At 41.4% G+C, this 18,880-nt stretch overlaps 1 protein-coding gene across 5 annotated transcripts in view; it reads right to left on the reverse strand.

The window, feature by feature from the left end:
- DOK5 (docking protein 5) overlaps positions 1-18,489 on the reverse strand; it is an 88,818-nt gene extending 70,329 nt beyond the window's left edge. For 3 of the 5 annotated variants that reach the window (XM_032774722.2, XM_032774724.2, XM_032774720.2), the window contains exon 1: positions 17,161-17,237. In XM_032774722.2, the coding sequence (XP_032630613.1) occupies positions 17,161-17,232 (72 nt within the window). In that variant the 5' untranslated portion in view covers positions 17,233-17,237. Of the gene's footprint in view, positions 1-17,160; positions 17,238-18,258 lie in introns of those variants that run through there. The other 2 variants (XM_032774721.2, XM_032774723.2) reach the window with 1 other exon arrangement.
- Between the last annotated feature and the right edge of the window lie 391 nt (positions 18,490-18,880).

Consider the following 18,880-nt stretch of genomic DNA (forward strand, 5'->3'; position numbering starts at 1 on the left):
GTCCCTTCTGACCTCAAAGTCTATGAGTTTATGAGCATTAGTTAATCTTAGTGATGTGAACAGCTAGCTAGCACCAGCTTTGAGTTTGAGGCCTCCTGGAACTTTCCCCTGCTCTCATTCTGAATATTAAATTCCAAACATTAAGGAGCATGAAGATACTCTCTAATACAAAGCATTCATACATCTTACTTTATTTCCACATTGTACCTTGTCCATCTAGCTTTTGACAGTTTCTGTACTTCCTAGGCCAAGTGCTGAGCAATACATGTCACGGGGGTATCATGTCTCAGCAAAAGTGATCAAGAATAAGCATAGTACAATTTAGCCTGGTGACCCAACACATACACACTTTAGTAATACCATGTGCATAGTACCTATTCAAGTGGTGTGTGTATATAAGCCTATAGGTATTGACTAACACCTAACATTATCAGCATTCAAGGATGTTGATTTCATGGGAAAAGGGATCTAGGTTGATTTCAGACCTTTAATTAACATTAGTACTAATATTTTCCTTATTGCAGTGTATTTCCTTAGACCAGTGGTCCCCAACCTTTTTGTCTGGCGGGCGCCAGACGAAAGACCATGGCCGCAGTGGAGCATCCGCTGAAATGCCGCCCGATTTCTGCAGCATTTCGGCGGCAACACCTCTCGATGATGCCCTTCGGCAGATGCTCCATCACCAGCCAGGACACGGACACATTTAGATGCCCCTGCGGGCGCCATGGCATCCACAGGCACCGCTTTGGGGACCCCTGCCTTAGACAATGAGGTGCCATGGACACGACATTGGAGTGAAAGTCAAAACACAAATGCTCTTTTCTCATCTTTGCCAGTCACCTGGTACATGACCTTGGACAAGTCATTTCACCTGTCTCCACCTTCCAGTCTGATAAATTCTAACAATATTTATGCTCACTGAAAGTTGCTTCAAGATCCATAGATGACAAATGTTATAGGAGAGCTAAGTATTATTAGCACACGATGAGTATAATGGTCCACTTTTAAAGTCCAATCCTGTTTCTACTGAAATCACTGGATGGTTTGCCATTAACTTCAATGGGGGCAGGAGCAGACCTCCCAAAGCAAACACCCTGCCAACTACTTCCTTTCACTTTTCTATTCTTTTCCCATTGAGACTTATCACAGCTGTGCAGTGAGTCATGGTTCCCCCCACACTTGTATTTATGACTGACTCAAATCAAGGGAAGATATTTATTTTCATGAAATAGCAAATAATGCCATCAAGTGAGTCACAGCAAGCTGACCCTAAACAACAACATTTTGCTTTTTTAAAAGTGACAGAATTATAGTCCATTAAATCATACTAACAAGCACTTTAGCTTTGCCTCACAGCAAATAAAATCAGAATGGTAATTGAGATCACTTGGCATGAAGTACTGGACGTACTAATGGATTGTGGCACAGTTCTGTTGCCAAGCAGAGCCCACAACTATCAAAATGTATTTCCTTTTTCTAGTGCTTTGATGTGATGACATAAGAGTTATAGCCCCATCTGGGCTCTAAATTACCAAAGTAATCAAAGAGCTGTTCAAGTGGAACCAAGACACACAGTAGAGCCCATGTGTGATTAAAGTGATCTTGATCCTGCATCCTATGCATATATAAAAACTCCCGTGGAAATCAATGAGCCAGTGGAATCCATTGACATTTTGGGCTTACATGGCTCAGGCTGTGGGGCTGTAAAATTGCAGTGTAGATGTTCAGGCTCGGGCTGAAGCCCGGGCTCTGGGACTCTTTCCCCTGAGAGGGTCCCAGAACATCAACAAGGTAACTTCATAGCCCCACAGCCCGACTCCTGAAAACCTGAGTCAGCTGACACAGCCCAGTGGTGGGTGTTTAATTGCAATGTAAACATATCCTATGTTTCCCAGACAGGGCCAGCTCCAGGTACCAGCTTAGCAAGCAGGTGCTTGGGGCGGCCACTCCGGAGAGGGGCGGCATGTCCAGGTATTCGGCGGCAATTCAGTGGAGGGTCCCTCGCTCCCACTCAGAGCGAAGGACTTCCCACTGAATTGCTGCAGATCGCGATCACGGCTTTTTTTTTTTGGCTGCTTTGGGCGGCAAAAACCCCTGGAGCCAGCCCTGCTCCCAGAGTCTACCAGTGTGTATAAGCTGTCTATTGCTTTTAAGATGTGTTTTTTAGCTCCTGTAATGCTTTTGTTTTGGATAACTTCACTTTGCTTTATGAAAGCTTCCTGGTCACTGGTAACCTAACATTGCACCCAACCCGCTAAACTGCAGGTGCTAATCTGAATTTTAACCTGCTGAAGTGATGTCAGTGAATTGCTGGAGTCCACTGCTTAGGACCCTTGCTAGGAGGGAGAAGAATGTGGGATTCCACCATGAAAAAGCTTAGTGATTGAGACTTAAGTGGGGTGCCCTCATAGAGACCACAAGGGGGTCCGAGGTGCAGCTAATCTGGAAACTATTACACAAAGGTTCAGTTTTTAGGTCTCAGCTGAAATATCCAGACAGTGTAAACTACATGCATCTCAAGTTAGGAGAATGAGTTGGTCCTCCCAGGATATAAATGGGGTAGTTCAGGTAGTTCCAGGGAGTTTAGGTATTTCAGGACTAGATGCTTAGGGCCTGACCCAATTTCATTTAGATGGAGTCACACCAGCCTAAAACCAGTTGACTTGTGTGGAGTTACTCTTGATTTACAGGGGTATGAGATTAGAATCAGGCCCATAGACTATGACATATACGCACAACACTTACTTCATTAAGAATCTTCACATCACACAACAAATTGAATTATTTGACTAAACAGAGAGGAAAATAATAGCATGTACTTTGTCATGTGAACACAGTGTGGCAAGAAGTGCCTTTGGTTCCTATTGTACTGTAAGTGTAGTTCAGCAGCACATAAAATACAGGCATTAATTATTTCAGTACAATCAATTTGCAGCTCACTTTATCCTCTGCATCTTGCAGATGCTTTACCTAAATAAGTGAGAGCACTAAAACAAAATTTTCCTTTGCTGACAATGGAGATTGTATTGTTCCCCAGATGAACATAACATGCTAGGTAAAGGGGCAATTTCATCTGCGGTAGTGCGGTTACGAGGAGAGAAATGCTGCAGTCATTCTACTCATCAATTTTTAATTAAAAACAAATTATGTTACTTTCAGTATAGGAAATAAAGTCGGATTCACTGACAGCCTGGTACTCCAGTGATATTTCTGACAGCACGTGATGAACTGAGGCAAAAAAAATTACAAAATTAGTCCATCAACTCTCATAATGGATCTAAAACTATAGAAACAAAATCAAGATGTCAGACTTAGTTATCATACTCCCTCCATCTGTTATTTCCCCAAGATGTTTCACTGGCACTGAAAGACGTATATAGCTTGCAGGTCTATAGTATATAGTTCCATTGACTTCATGGAGCTATGCCAGCTTCCACCAGCTGAGGACCTGACCTTAGACTATATAATGGTTAGTTACACTGGCTGGTGGCTTTCTATGATAGGGAAGGATCAACTTTGCTCACAACAGAGCCTGGTTCTCGTTAGCCATTTTCTACTGTTTACTATCTCATTTGTATAAAGATGAAGTGCAAGAAGATGAAGGATTTTCATCCATTCCATTATTCTCCATCAGTACTGTCCTTATTAAACATCATGCACAATCACTGATTATATATTCACTGCTGCACAGGGCACTGTGAGTTACTTTGAATCCCTGAGATTAAAAGCATCGTAATCAGGTGTTCTTGTTTTGGGATTTTTAAACACACGCTCTCCCCCTTCATTTGGGAGTCTTTTTAGTTTATTGAGGGGGGTGGGGGTTGAGGAAGAGCTCACATTTGGAATTACTGCCAATTTTACATCAAAACAATGAAAACCCAGAGAAATATGGGGGACTCAACTCAGTCTGAAACACATGCTGAAAAATACCTAGAAAAATGAGTAATTCCTATTCTTTAAAAAAAAAAAAAAAAGCTACAAATTCCTGCTTCATTGTTGGCTTTTAACATGTACCATAGCATAAAAGTCTTCTACATAATCCTCCATCTTTAGATATTCATAAAGAAGGTATGTTTAGATCTGCTAGATTTTTGCAGGCAAACATGGAGCTTTTTTTAGCATCCTTTGCTTATGATGTTATCACCAATCAGCATTTCAGATGCTACTAATGGTAACCACCACCTTACAAATTAACAGCATAACCATGGATGACATTAGGAAGCTCAAAACTAGTGACCTGAAGAAGCTATGAAATTTTAATAGAACTGGGAACTAGGTGCAACTCACCTGATTAAGATTTTCTTACACTCTGAAAACTCCTGAACTATGCAAAGCTCAAATGTACCCAGGTCAAATTTTGAGTGGACATGGTCACATCCATCTAGACTCATAATTTAAGTTTCACATAGCTTCCTCTTGAAATCATTAATTTAGTTTAGGATAATAATTTAAAATTGCAAATTGAAAAATCATGTGGTGAAAACCATGTGAAGAGAAACAGGTTCCCCTGAACTCCTGCAAACAAAAACCCTGAACAACTCACAGGGCTAGTGCTTGAGGCTGTAAACAAAAATACCATCCTACTAATTTATGTCATAAAATGTAATTTAATCATCAGTTTGCAACTGTAACCCAGTGGTCAGGGTGTTGTCCTGCTCTGTCTCCAGTCCACAGATGATATGAGACTGTTACAGCTCTCACATGGCAAGGCTACCTTCCTCTCAGTCTGTGGCAATGCATGGTTTTAGTTCTGAAGGCCCCCTGTTCAATTCCCTGTTTTAGCCAAAATGGTGGCAGTCACATAATTACTGTCCTCTTAATCTCCAAATAAGTCAGCCTAACAATGTCCTAGAGCAATAGCATGCATGCCTACCCACCACCCTTTACCAAATGGAATCAACCCTGCTCAGCTGTGCCATAGGATTTATACCTCTATCCACAAAAGATTTCCTTCAGTTTAATCTTCATTCATTGTCTAGAAAAAAATTACATTAACTGTCTCATAAGGGAAGTTTGTACTCCAAATGCATTCAGAAACTTCAAATATTAAAAAAAAAAATGTTCTGAGCAAAAAATTAATTTAACTAGCAAATTGAAAGAACTAGAAGGACTCTCATTCCAGGTGTGCCTAGAGGCAATTTCCACACCTCCTTGGAGTATCTTCTACCTTAAGGTGATTGTATGAAGCCACCACTTGCACTGCCACTCACCATCATCAGTAAGCACAAGCAATGTCCTAAAACAGCATAGGTGGATGGCCACTAGTTCATGAGTTATCACAACGTGTATGCTCATGGAGTACAACATTACCCCAGAAATGCACTATCTATTAGCATGTACAAACTACATTTATGTCAAACAAACAAACAGCTTGCTTAGTGAAGGATGCATAGTTATCACTACTGCAACACAAGATACTCTGACTAGAAGCAAACCTACACAGAACTACTAAAAATACAAGATACGTACCCCAAATATGTTGCACTTTGTACCTCCACATACTTTTTTGATACAGAAAAAATATTTTTCATGCTATTTCTTTTTGGGCTGAATTGTGCACATGTGCCTAGATGACAATTTCCTAAAACAGCATAGTTGGATGCCCGCTAGTTCTTGAATTATCAGAACATGTATACACTCACAGGGTACAACATTACTCCATAAATATGGAAGAGGGTTAAATGGTTGGAGGCCTCTGATTTTAGAGCACAAAGTTCTGAGTTCTATCCCTGCTGTCACTGGGACGTATTAAGTGGTGCAAAATCCCTGATAGCTGTAGATTTGTTCCAACACTTACATTTTATAATTTGTTAAAAATATGATCATTCAACAATTTAACATATTGCAGGTTGCAGTTCTTAGCTTTTCCAGCACTCATCTCCTTTGATTCAGTCTTCACATCTTAAAGTTTAAGTTATAACTATCTGGTATGAGTGTAAGGGCATGAATTTTCTTACACTATGACCCCAAACTTGCACTTTGTTCCCCATTACACAGGAGTTCACTCGCATAGAACTTGCAGGATTTGGGCCTATTTTTTGTAAGATGACAAGGATACAAAGTTCACCACACAGAGCTGGTCAAAAAATTTCATTTGAAAAAAAACAAATCCCCAAAAGAATAATGCCTCCACCCCCCACCCCCCCAATTAAAAAGGAACTCTCTATTTGAGAAATTTTAAAGGCGTCAAAAAACAAAAACCTGCAAATTTCAGTTTGATAAATGAAAAATTTCAGCTTAAAAACGTCTGTCTCCACCCACCCACCTACCCCTTTCATATGTTTGGATTTTTCATGAAAACCCCAAGACTTTTGATATAAAATGTTGAGATCCATCAACTTTTTTAAATTGGAACAAAACTGTTTCCTGGCTAGCTCTAGTGCAATCTAAGAACTAAATAGCAACAACAGTGATAATTTATTTTCTAAGTGGCTCATAGTAAATTGAAATTGTTGTACAGCCCACATTTTTTAAATCTAGCATTTAGCCCGTGTGGCTGAGATTTGTTGGTAAATTCCAAGTTCAACATGGTCAATTAGCACATGCTAAAAATACACATCTGTCAGTTTTTAGGTGATATTGTGTTGCTTTTTAAGATGACATTAGCCTCTCAGTACCATGCAAGTCTGATAAAAGAAGAATCTGTAATCCTGTGGGTAACACATCAATCTAGTTAAACAGTCCAGAAGCCTGGGGAACTCCTCTTTCTTTTGAATCTTTAATCAATCCGGAAACATCTGGCATTCAGAGCATTTCATGTTACTCTACTTATTATACAACTGCTTCCTAGAAATTAGCTATAAGTAAGTGATAGACAGTTAAGAAAATCAGCTTTCCCTCTCCCCACCCTCATCTCACTCGAAAACCAAATTCCCAGAACAGAATTTGAGTGCAGATCCACAATTCTTTAAATCTAGGCGGTAGTCACAACAATGAAAAGGGTGGCTGCAGGTTTCTGGGAGAGGAATATGGTCCACTTTTTTTGACAAAGGGAAAGTACAGCCATGCATGGATCCAATTTAGTCCTCAGTGAACTTGTCTGCACTAGGAGCAAAAAAATTCCCATTGTTGCATCTCCACCAGTGACTGCAGTAGTGGGAGATGTTGTGTAGACAAAAGCTATTGCAACCACTAGCATTTTAAACACTGGGACATTATTGGGAGCCAGGATTTTCCAGGACACTGGAAGCCAGGATTTCGCCCAATGTTTGTTTTGGCTAGTTCTGATCCAGATTAGGGGACATGATGATTAAGATAATTGTACCAGAGGAGCCTTTTTTACTCTAGTGTTATCACTGATGGAGCTGAAACAATGGGAATTTTTTGCCCACCTCCCTCCCTGGCAAAAAATAAAACAAAATGGCCTACATTTTCTACAGAGCCAAGTACCCAACAGCTCCCACCAAGGCTTCCAAGTGTTTACCGTCTACCCAGTCCCCTTTGTTCTCAATGACAGTTGCTGGGCTTTGAGTCTTTTGACGATCTAACCTCTTCATTAGTAAGTCAAGCTTTTGAAAGTGTTGGGCATCCACTTTTGAGCCAGGATTTTTCAAAAGCTCAGCTTCCCCTTAGGCACCCAAATGAAGTGGCCAGATTTTCCAAGAGCATTCAACACCCAGCAGCTCCTACAGACAAGAATGGGAGCTACAGAATGCTGACTTCCTTTGAAGGCCTAGCCACTTGTACATTTAGATGCCCAAGAGCTGTGTTCAAAGTGTCTGCACAAGGCCAGCCTTGTAATTGGAACTGTATGTAATTCATTTGGAAGTTTCCCTAAACTGTAAAACCTATTTGGGAAGTTAATTTTTGGATCTGAAGCACAAACTATACAACTGATATTTTAGAAGTGGACTAAACATTGGGGCTGTTCCTTCCGCAAGAACAGTTATCAGTACTCATCTCTATGAACTAGTGTCTAGCCATCACAGTTAGTAAGTTACACATGAAGCCAGTTGATTGCTTATAACTGTAGTTTGTAGGGCAATCCCACCTCTAAACTGGCTAACTCAATGCTCTAGTTCAGGAAGGCAGTGACAAGGGAGGAGACCTATGGAGGTAAGAAACCTAAATACTTCTGAGGATCTCAGCCAGACTCCCAAAGAAGGATCCACTTTCTAACTCTATGGAAGGTGGATGTTTCTTCACACAGCAAAGGCGTCCCATCAGCAGATGGGACTACAGCTGTGAGATGCAAACAGAATATGGTGATTCTGGATTTAATCATTACAAATACTGACAGACAGGCTCATGGTAACTGTGAGAACATCTCAGTGAATGGCCTAGCAAGTGCAGAGGTGGTAGATTTCACAAGACTCAGAACAAACTTCCGGTGAGCAGTCGGGAAGAAGATGTGATCAAGGTAAATACTGGTGCCAAGACATAGCTACAAGACGCAGACTGCATTCCTATTGTTCAACAAACCCCACATTAAGGGAATAAGCAGCTGGTTTTCTTGTGTGCCATGTCTTGGCATATCATAGGATGAAGTGCACCAGTACACAAGTTAGTTAGTGCAGATCCTCGGCTACTGTAAGGTATCATAGCTCCATTGGATTTAATGAAGTTATGACAGTTTATGGTACTTGATGATTTGCCCTGTAATCTCCATATACCCATTCAATACAATGCAAAAAATAATTTTATAAAATCAGATATTACATATATTACAGTAGTAGTTTTCTTTATAGTTATCCATTGGTTTTAAAAGTGCTACATATTATTTTCAATTGCAGGATGTTCTTTGGCTTGCAACCATACTATGTAGCCGATTACTGAACTGTATATATTTTCCAGCAAAAATCTCTTCTCTTGTAGACATTAAAGAAACATTACAAAGCAAATGCACTAGGCCGAATGGCAAAGATGACCAAAGAATTTAGAATGGCGAGTGATTCAGACACAATTGTCTGTGTATATACTGCTATAGAATTGAATTAATATACGTTTGGCCTCAAGATATGAGAGACAGTCAAAGCTGATTTAAATAACTAGGCTTTTTCTCAGAATCAAATTTAATCTCTAATACATCCTCATCTAACATATGGGCATTATCTTGCATATGAAAGTGCTCTACAGTATTTCCCATGATATTTAAAGAAGATTAATAATTTTTAATTCATCTCTAGTGACAACTAGTCTTTAATCTGGGCGAGTTTTCCTTCATTATGATACTGTAAATCAAGCGAGTCTAGAGTTGTCACAGAATACGGTAAGTTTAAAAATCTCACAACATTCAGGGAAGTACACAATCTGAATTTACAAGTTACACATCCACCCACCAGCAGCCAACACAAGTAGTCTCTCAGGGTCATGAAGCAGCTGTTAAAAGTAGAATGAATATAGGGTATCTTCATTGGTGGATATAGTCTTGTCCAGTGATTAAAGGCAAAGGGAAACCAATCGCAATGGCCAAAGCAAACACTGAACCTAACAACCAAATGTATATCAATTCTGATATTTCATGATGCTAATGTGGATCTTGAACAAAGGAGTCTTTGGGCTAGCTTCTCGAGCAGCATAGATGCCCTAATAAGGCAGTTGGAAATTCCCTAGTACCGTGAAAATCCTGGAGGGACATAAAACTGACTTAGCTAGCTCTACACCACCCACTCCCTGCCCCCAGAAACAAAGTTCATCCTGTGATCCAGCAATCCTTACAGAAGTGCTCCTGCCACCTTAACTTCAAGTGTTCTGGACCCCAGCCAACACCTGCATTAGGGGAGCAGAAAAGTGGCTTACAGCCACTTCTCCCACCCCACCCCCACACTGAGTAGAGCTTGACATAAGGACTTGGCCTTTGCTGTCTATTACAGTCCTATCTTAGAGAATTACACTGCGGTCTATCACTGCTATACCTGAGCACCTTACATGTTAAAAAAGTCAATGGCAGTAAGGTCCTAACCATTATTAATATTTAAAAGATTACTTTTAATATTTCAAAAAGAGTTGAGCCATTGGTCAGCTCTACTGCCAGTCAAAAAAACCTGAAAAGTTCTCATTACATTTTTTCTGGTTTGGCTTATTCAGTGGCAAGACAGAAATCTTTGTTTTCAGAAGGATAAATGAGAGGGCAAGATCAGTTTCAGTGTAACCTGACTGGCATCTCCTGTATTTCTCATGTCTCCCAAGTACAAGAGGAATCTTATTTCACAAAGATCTGCTTTTGTCATGATCAATTATTTATATTACATGCCAGACTTTATGGACTGCTGGTCCAATTTGATCTGGTAATTTGAATGTACATCTCCAGGCAGTAGGATGACCAGCTACATTTCAAGAAGTAAAGGACCACAAGGCCTTATTTAATGAGACAGCATCCCACTGTGACACTGCACCCCATATTCTTCATAGTGATATTATGATATGATTATAGAATAATTATGATGTAGTTTATGCAAGATAAGTCATGTGAGCTGTCATTGGAAAAGTTATGGTTTGCCGAGTATGATTATCCTATTTGTATGCATGTATAATTTTTTGTATCTGTACTTCAAATGTACATGCTAGATAGTGGGTGGGGAAGGGCCTATTCAGAGAAATGGGCCATTTGAAAGAACAAAAGGCCCTAGGAGAAGTTTATCTCCCATCTGGTGAGTCTTCCTGAGAACACAACAGACAGCCTGAGAGTGATGGCTGCTATGTCTCTACAAGGACATGTGAACAAGCCACATGATGCTGGACTCCATTTTGGGAGGTCACTATTTTTCCACCAACTAGTCTGGGAACCAAGCTTGGGAACAAAGAGTTCCCGCCATATGCAAAAGCTATATAAGGCAGGGAGTGACATCATCTGTGGTTCTTCACTCCCCACACATGAAGATTAATGGAAACACCTGAGGAACAAAGACTGAACTGGGGGAAGTGCTGGACCCAGGCTAAAGGGATTTCTAGCCTGTGAATGAAGACAGGAGAAATCCAAGCTGTAAAGCTAATGCAGCTTGTGCTTTAAGAATCTGCAGCCTGCTTGTATCATTTCCCAGGGTGAGAATCTGCTCATTCATATCCAATCTATCTAGTATATTAAGCTTAGATTGTGTTTTTGTTTACCCCTCTACCTTGATATAACGCTGTCCTCGGGAGCCAAAAAATCTTACCGCGTTATAGGTGAAATTGCGTTATATTGAACTTGCTTTGATACGCCAGAGTACGCAGCCCCCCTGAAGCACTGCTTTACCATGTTATATCCAAATTCGTGTTATATCGGGTCACATTACATCGAGGAAGAGGTGTATTTGCTAAGTAATCTGCTTTGATCTGTTTGCTATCCCTTATAATCACTTAAGATCTATCATTTGGAATTAATAAACTTATTTTTGTTTTAATCTAAACCAGTGAGCTTTGACTGGAGTACTTGGGGAAAATCTCTGCCTGGTTATCACAAGTGTGCATTGTTCTCTTCACATTGGGAGAGAGGCGGACCAGGTATTAAATCCGTACACTGGCCAGATTTGACCAGTGCAGGACGGTACTGCTCTGGGGTCCTAAGCTGGGAAGCTGGTGGTTAGAGAGCCTGCATGTAACTGCAGCTGGTGGTGTCCCTACCTGTATGACTGCTGGTGAAAGTGCAGGCCAGAGGACTTTGCAGCTTATCACAGTAGTACGGGGTGAAAGGGAGCCCAAGCTGGTGGGTCAGAGGGCTCGGCAGTACCCCAGTTTCAGGTGGCACCCCAGGGGGAACCCGTCACACCCACAATATTTTATTTTGGATTAAAAAGATCCACACATTTTATACTGTGACACAAATGTATGATTGTTGCTTGCAAACATTGCTTTAATCAGCTCAAATGCTTTTGATTAGTTGTGTATTAATCACAGAGAATCACACAACAGACTGTAAACAGGAACTGGAGTCCTGCTCCATTACTGGGGCTTGTAAGTACTACCACAATACAAAGGAACAACTGCTGTCCATTAACACAGAGCAGGTGATCAATGGAATGAAATGAATTTTAAAATATTGCATACTAAAAAATTACCAGCAGTACAATCCAGCTGCAACCCCTTGTGTATTTCAGTTTTACTGGAAAGTGAGATGGACGTATGTCATCGTTTAAAGGACTTTTTTTCATAAGGATGGAAAGACTCTGGGAGATGTTAATGTTGTGCAGAGGAAGCACGTGATAAAAATGTTGCTATGGGAACTATTCTTTATTACATAAATGTAAATTGTCAGGTTTTAGACAATGTAAAAAACCGTAAATGACCCAAATTAGATTTCAAGTTATACACTGGCTTTCCAGAATTGTGTCCTCTGATTTGCTTTCTGAATAAAAGGTTTGCTTTCAAACAAAATTACTTGAACAAGTTTTAAGAACCACACACACACACAAGCATCAGCTTCACCGCACTCTCGTAGAAATGTCAGAATTTAAGAGAAGTTGTACGGTCTGCTTCCATTTTTCCTCAGGATGGAATTAGCCCAGATTTACACTGGAGAAACTAGGCGCAGAATATGGCCTGAAGAGCCGATTCACTGATTAAACACATGCCAGGTTTCTTGGAGAAAAACATTAGACCCATTCTCTGTCTTCCATCTCACCACAGAGTGATGGAATCCTTCCCACTTTGGAATGAGCCCTCAGACAGCGGTTCACAAAACAAGGATGTTTTCCCCACTAAAGTTTTAGTGAGAAAAATCCTGTATTGAAAGTTTTATTTGTGGTTTTAAAATTGTCTCCCCACCCCACCATCACACACACTTACTATTCCCCCACCTTCTCCCAATTAGAAAACAATCAGAAAGTGGAATTAACACCACAATTTAAAAAACAGTTTTCCCCCCTGAAGTTTTGTTTCAAAATAAATCAAGTTAGAAAACAAAACACACATACACACACAAAATAGAAGTCTCTCCATGAAAAATACTGATGTTTTCAGGTAAACCCTCTTTTGCTGCACAAATATTTCAGACAATTTTCAGCCAGCTTTATTTCTGAGGAATTTCACCAGTATTTGCTCACCTCCTACTCCTCCCTGCCCTTCAACCTGCACAGGGCTCAATACAACCAGCACCAGCCTCTGCTAAGGCGACTGGATGAGAGTCTTACTTTAGCCAGCAAGACTCACCAAGATGGAAAGCTGAAGTAACTTGCTCAAGACCACAGACTCAGCGTCCGAGTCAGGATTCGAACAGAGTAACACCAGACAACTCAACCCTGTATCCATAAAAATAGCACTTGTAACTGATTATTGTGAAGACGAAAGCAAGAACATGTGTCACTACACATCTACTTATGTATTTTACTTCTCCAATCTAAATGTATCTCACTCCAGAATACAACAGGAAAATACACCTGTAGTCCAACACACCAAGCTAGAAATCACCAAAATAAAGTGGGACTGGATAATATTGGTGTGTAACCACCCTCTTCCAAATTAGCTTAATCACTGCTGTCAACAAGGCGTGCTTGAGTGAACTGCAAGACCTATATCATAACCATAAATATATGGAAAGAAGAGAAGAGGCCCTTTTACTCATCTGGATTCTGTCTCTCTCTAAAATAAAGCAAACTAAGGCCACAATCCAATCCATAGTTGGGCACATGAGTAGCCACACTGAACTTAATGTGACTTCCCACAAAGTGTGCCAAGTTACTCATGGGCCAGATTTTCAAAGAGCTCAGCTCTTGTGTAGACACCTAAATGATATGGAAGTGAAAATCTGGGCTCAGCTGCGAGTGCTGAGCCGCTTGTATTTACCATTTTCACTATGATAAGGTTAGAGGAGTTGCCCGCTGCATGCCATAATATATGGAAAGTAATAATTTGATGGACTGTATCCCCATCTAGGAGGGAGAATTGTCCTGTGGTCAAGACACTAGCCCAGATGTCTCAAGACCTGGGTCCAAGTCCCTGCTTCAACCACAGACCTTCTGCATGACCTGCCTCCATGACTGCTCTGAATCAGTGTCCTAACCATCAGGATATTGGCAGGGGGTGAGGTTCTCTCTCTCAACCAGAGAGAGAAAGGTCTCAGTTTTGGCTGCTGAAGCATGAGCTATCTGACCTGGCATAGGCACCTGACTCCAGGAGGGGATCCTGAGCAAAGAAAGGTCCCAGTCTTGTGCATAAGCCTCTCTCTCTTCAGTATTTCCCTTCTAGCTACCTGTGGAGGCTCCCGACTCAGGTTGCTGGCTTTTGAGGTATCCTTCCTTAGGTGCCCAACTCTTCCCAAGCATTGTATGGGGAGCCTGGGCACTAACCCACAGAGCTGTGCGTTTCACTAGACAGCAAGCTGCCTATGGGTTAGAAGCTGCAATGCCGAGCAGAGTTACACTTAAGTGCCTTTGAGGATCTAGGCCTAAGTTCCCCATCTGTAAGATGGTATCATATTGGTATAAAATAGCACTTCCGTTCCCACATGGGTGTTTTGAGGATAAAAATCATCCCAGATTGTGAGGTGCACGGATACTACATTAATGGGGGTCATAGGTACCTAAAACAGACAGCTCCAGGGGTCAGTACAACCCATTGAAAGCTTTGGCTGAAGCAGAATTATGCTGATACATATGTGCTGGTTCAGAGCGACAAGTGGGTGTGGTACTGATCTTTAGTCTCTCCAGCACTCTACACAAGCTGGTCTTATATTTAAGTACTTACGTTAATTATAATTACTGCAAGTATTACTAGAATGCAGTGGAATCTGAAATCTTGGCACTGGAAAGCTGAGACATTTACAGTAAATGCAAGTGGTAAAAAATCTGAAACCCAGTTATTTCTAGCGTTAGCAGTCTGAACTAGTAGTAGAGAGAATATTACACACTGCAAAATTACTCGTTGCATGTGTATGGGGCATCAGTGGAGTTTGAAGGTGGGTCCTCAGCAGGGGTGGCTCTATGTATTTTGCCGCCCTAAGCACGGCAGTCAGGCGGCTTTCAGTGACGCGCCTGCAGGAGGTCTCCTGGTCCCACGGCTTCAACGTACCTGCTGCCAAATTGCTGCCAAAGCTGTGGGACCGGCGGATCTCCCGCAGGCATGCTGCCGAAGGCTCCCTGACTTCCACTCCCACAGCCACCGGCAGGCAGCCCCAGGCATGCGCTTGGTGCGCTGGTGCCTGGAGCCACCCCTGGTCCTCAGTTCCTCCGCACAGCCCTTGGTCACTTGAGCTAAAGGAGTAACCTGCTTATTTGGTAGCTGTAACAAGCCTATTACCTATGCCCCATTGGGTTGAAAAGTCAGTGGCTTAGCAAGGATATAATTTAGGTCCAAATGTGGGTGTTTGACTTACAGTCTAGGTCACTGTCCAAATTTTGGTCCTGTTCAACTTTTGACTCTTTCAAATTATAAGTGCACTCTTCACACCATGTTTGTCCTGTCTTAGATCAACTGGTGACGGTAAATTGCAAAGTTCTTTACCTTGGTTAAAGGCAATCAGGTTAAGTAAAGGAGAGAACCTTTTAAAAAGAGATTAATTCCAATTCTATGGATCTTAACTAAATAAACCAACAAGAGGAAAATTTCAGTCTACATACTATAGGGACTGAGAATACTCTTCCATAAAGAGTGAGGCAGCTGCAAGGTTTTACACAGCGATAAGTGAAGTTCCACATTGTCTTACTAACACTAAACCACTGACTGGGCTTGCTTACATGCCCATCCACCTTCTCTGGCACCCCTTTTACAGTTAGCTGCTGTTTGGAAGTTTGGTCTGTTTATTCATCTATTGTGAACTGCATGGTATATTCCTTGTTTGTTTCAATGGGAAATTGCGCACACGGTATTCATTTTCCTCTGTTTTACGAGTGTTTTTCCCCTCCCCAGTATTGATAAATACAATAAAAGTTACCCATAATAAAGGTCTGGATGCATGGCTGTCATGGAGTTCTATCTGAGATGTATTAGGCCCAATAAGTCTATCGGAGAATGCCCAAAATTAAATCCTTCTCTTCGAAGGGTCACGCCTACTGTATATATTATACATATACTTGGCAGAATTAGATTTTTAATAATTTCAATGGATAATACCTATATTTATTTTGGAACTTTTTTTTGTCATCAATTTAAATTTTCTGCAGTTGGGGGGAAATTAGAGGGCGGTGAGAAGGTGTCAGGTGTTTTTTTTTTTTATGACAGTAGATGTTGAGATTCAAGAAGTTAAAGCTTTATCACTGGTAAAGCACAAATTGATATCACGTATCAAAATCTACAAAGTAAATATCCTTAAATCAAACTAATAAGCTCTTAAGCAGTACTTGTCTTACTTTGCTACCTGTACATTTCGATTATTGATATAAATATTTTTATTAGTTTGTGTGTGTACAGTGAATCAACGTTTACCAACATTTACTGATAAAAAGCTAATCCTTCCAAGACTAATTATACAGATTGTGCAGATTCCATCAACATGAGGAAATTACAAGCAATATCATATTTTAGCTGTCAGAAGACTCCACTGTACAAACTCCATGCATCACTTATGGAAAGTTCTCCTTTTATACTTCCATGAGTGCCTGTTTTTCTGTAACACTGTTTATATATCAAGTAAATATAGATCAAAAAAATCATAACTGTAATAAACCCGCAAAAACTTTTAGATATCTGCAGAATCTTTCACATAAATTCCCATGTGATAAACCTCCATGTAAGCTTCAAATTATGAATCATTAGGAGTGACTGGATTAGTAATGCAAGGGCTATTCATGTTGGTATGCAACAAAAACCAGAAGGCACTCTAAACTTCTCATAACAAAAGGGTAACTACATCCAAAAGAAAAATCTATTCTGAGAACCTCGCACTCCCTACCTTGCACTACCTTCTAACTAGGTTGCATATTTTATACAATAAGAATCATGCTTTGCAGCCTGAAAGGCTGATTAACTGCAGCTTTTAGGTAGCTGCCATGCTTTGATACCCAGAAGAGAGACAGCAGCACCGTATTCTCAATAATGCTAATGGAAATAAATCACATGTCAGGAAAATGAAAGCCAAAAGATGTTCCATAAAGAATTGGCCTGCTTACATTATATGTATCACACCTACATTTAAATCCATAAACATTTCACAATAGTAACCAAATGCATATTTGCAAAAGAAAAGGAAGTGGCAGACAGAAGAAAAAAATATCAGAAAGTATAAATTTATTGTGCACCCCCCAAACTCAATGCAGAGAGTTTTAGAATGTTTTAAGACTAGTACAAATCTCCCTCCTCTCCCCAACACACCTGAGCTTTTAAATCACAAATGCCAACTTTTAATGGGCAGATGATCAGTCCTAGGTATATCCAGTGTGGCATCAGAGCAGCTGCAATTGCAAATCCAGGTGAGATGAATGATTTTGACAGCCACAAATGTTATTGAGTTCAAAAGGCACAACTTTGCATCGCAGGAAGTAAGGTCTTGTCTACATGGGGACATTCAGAAAAATTAATCCTGATTAACTAAGGGGATGCATTTAAAGTGGTTTTAGTAAACCCATGTGTGGATGCTCTGTCTCAGAACTAAAGCAGCCTTAATGATTAATAAACTGAATTAAGGCCACTTTAATTCTGAGTAAGAGCATCCACACAAGGGTTTAATGGGAGTTAACTAATCCACTAAATTCCCACCTTTACTTAATTAGGATTAATTTTCCTGACTTTCTCCCTGTACACAAGCTCTAAAAATCAGTCACACAGGCCTTCCAATAGCATCCTAGAGAAAGTTTTAGTTAACACCCCTCCACGTATGTCACTGCTCCCTGCCCCCAGTGATTCTCAACAACTCCCCAAAACACACATCTGTTTTAAAAGAAGTCACCAAAAGCCAACCCTTCTCTACATTTCAGAAGGGATCTTCCCAGTTCAGATTCTTTTATAGCTTCATGTTACTGTCAGACTCTGAGCCACCGTCCCTGAAGACTTGCAGCTCCACTGCAAAGTTAAGTGAACTAGAGCCCTTTGGCAATGGAGATCTTGCTTGTGTTCCTAAGCAGGACAGAGTCCAAGTTCTGGTCTGCCCTTTCCCCAAACCCAAAGTACAGCTGTTCAGAGAGCAGCCTATTGCGCGGCACCTCAAGCTGTTCCTATATTTGTGGTGTGCAGATGACACAGCAGCGATCTGAATTGGGGGCTGCAGGGAACAGACGTTTCCCAAGCTCACACTTTACAGAAAGAAAAGGCAACATTCCCCTCCCCCCGCCCCCCTAGACAGCCACCGAGCAGTTTGCAAAAGAAATGACAATCGGAGCCCTCGCGCGTGCTGCCTCCAGCCCCTGGCCAACAAGAATGCTAACTAATGTCACACGGAACAACCAAACAGAAAGGGAAAGCACAAATACTTACACCTAAACGTCTGCTCCTAATCTTTACATACCCTTGCTTCACTATGTCATTAAAATTGGCAGCCATCCTTTTTGTGGGGAGGAGCCGCTAGCCCAAGTTGAATCCAGTCGGTAGCTGAAATGATTCACATCACTTGGAATAATCCTCCTGACCCAGAAACTCAGCGGCCAGAGTTTTAATCCACTCAGGAGAGGGGGGAAGAGGCTAGAGGACCCTTCTGCATCAGCTGACAGCGCTGCCGGCTGGAATGAGCTCAGCGCTCCAGCTCAGCTCAGCCCAACTCCTCTCCTCTTGCAAAACAGCGGGATCCGCCCTCTGCCTTCCTCCCCACCGGGGCAGAAAGCCCCCCCGGCCAGCCCACCTAGCAGAGGCTGCACCTGGAGAAGCAGCAGTCCTGGCTGTACACAGGGAGACGCACGGGAAAGTTGTGGGGAGGATCCCAGGGAGAATTATGGTCGGTGCAAGAGAGACAACGAGAGCAGGGGTGAGAGAGCCTGGTGGAATAGGGCTGGCTGAAAAACGTTGCTGCTTTGTGAGCTGTTCTCTTTCTCCCAGTACCCTACATGTTCTGCCCGGCCCCTTTAAATACAAACACACACTCTGGACTGACTTAGCTTTCCTG

This window comes from Chelonoidis abingdonii, chromosome 14 (genome assembly GCF_003597395.2).
Source record: "Chelonoidis abingdonii isolate Lonesome George chromosome 14, CheloAbing_2.0, whole genome shotgun sequence".
Taxonomy (NCBI): Eukaryota; Metazoa; Chordata; order Testudines; family Testudinidae; genus Chelonoidis; species Chelonoidis abingdonii.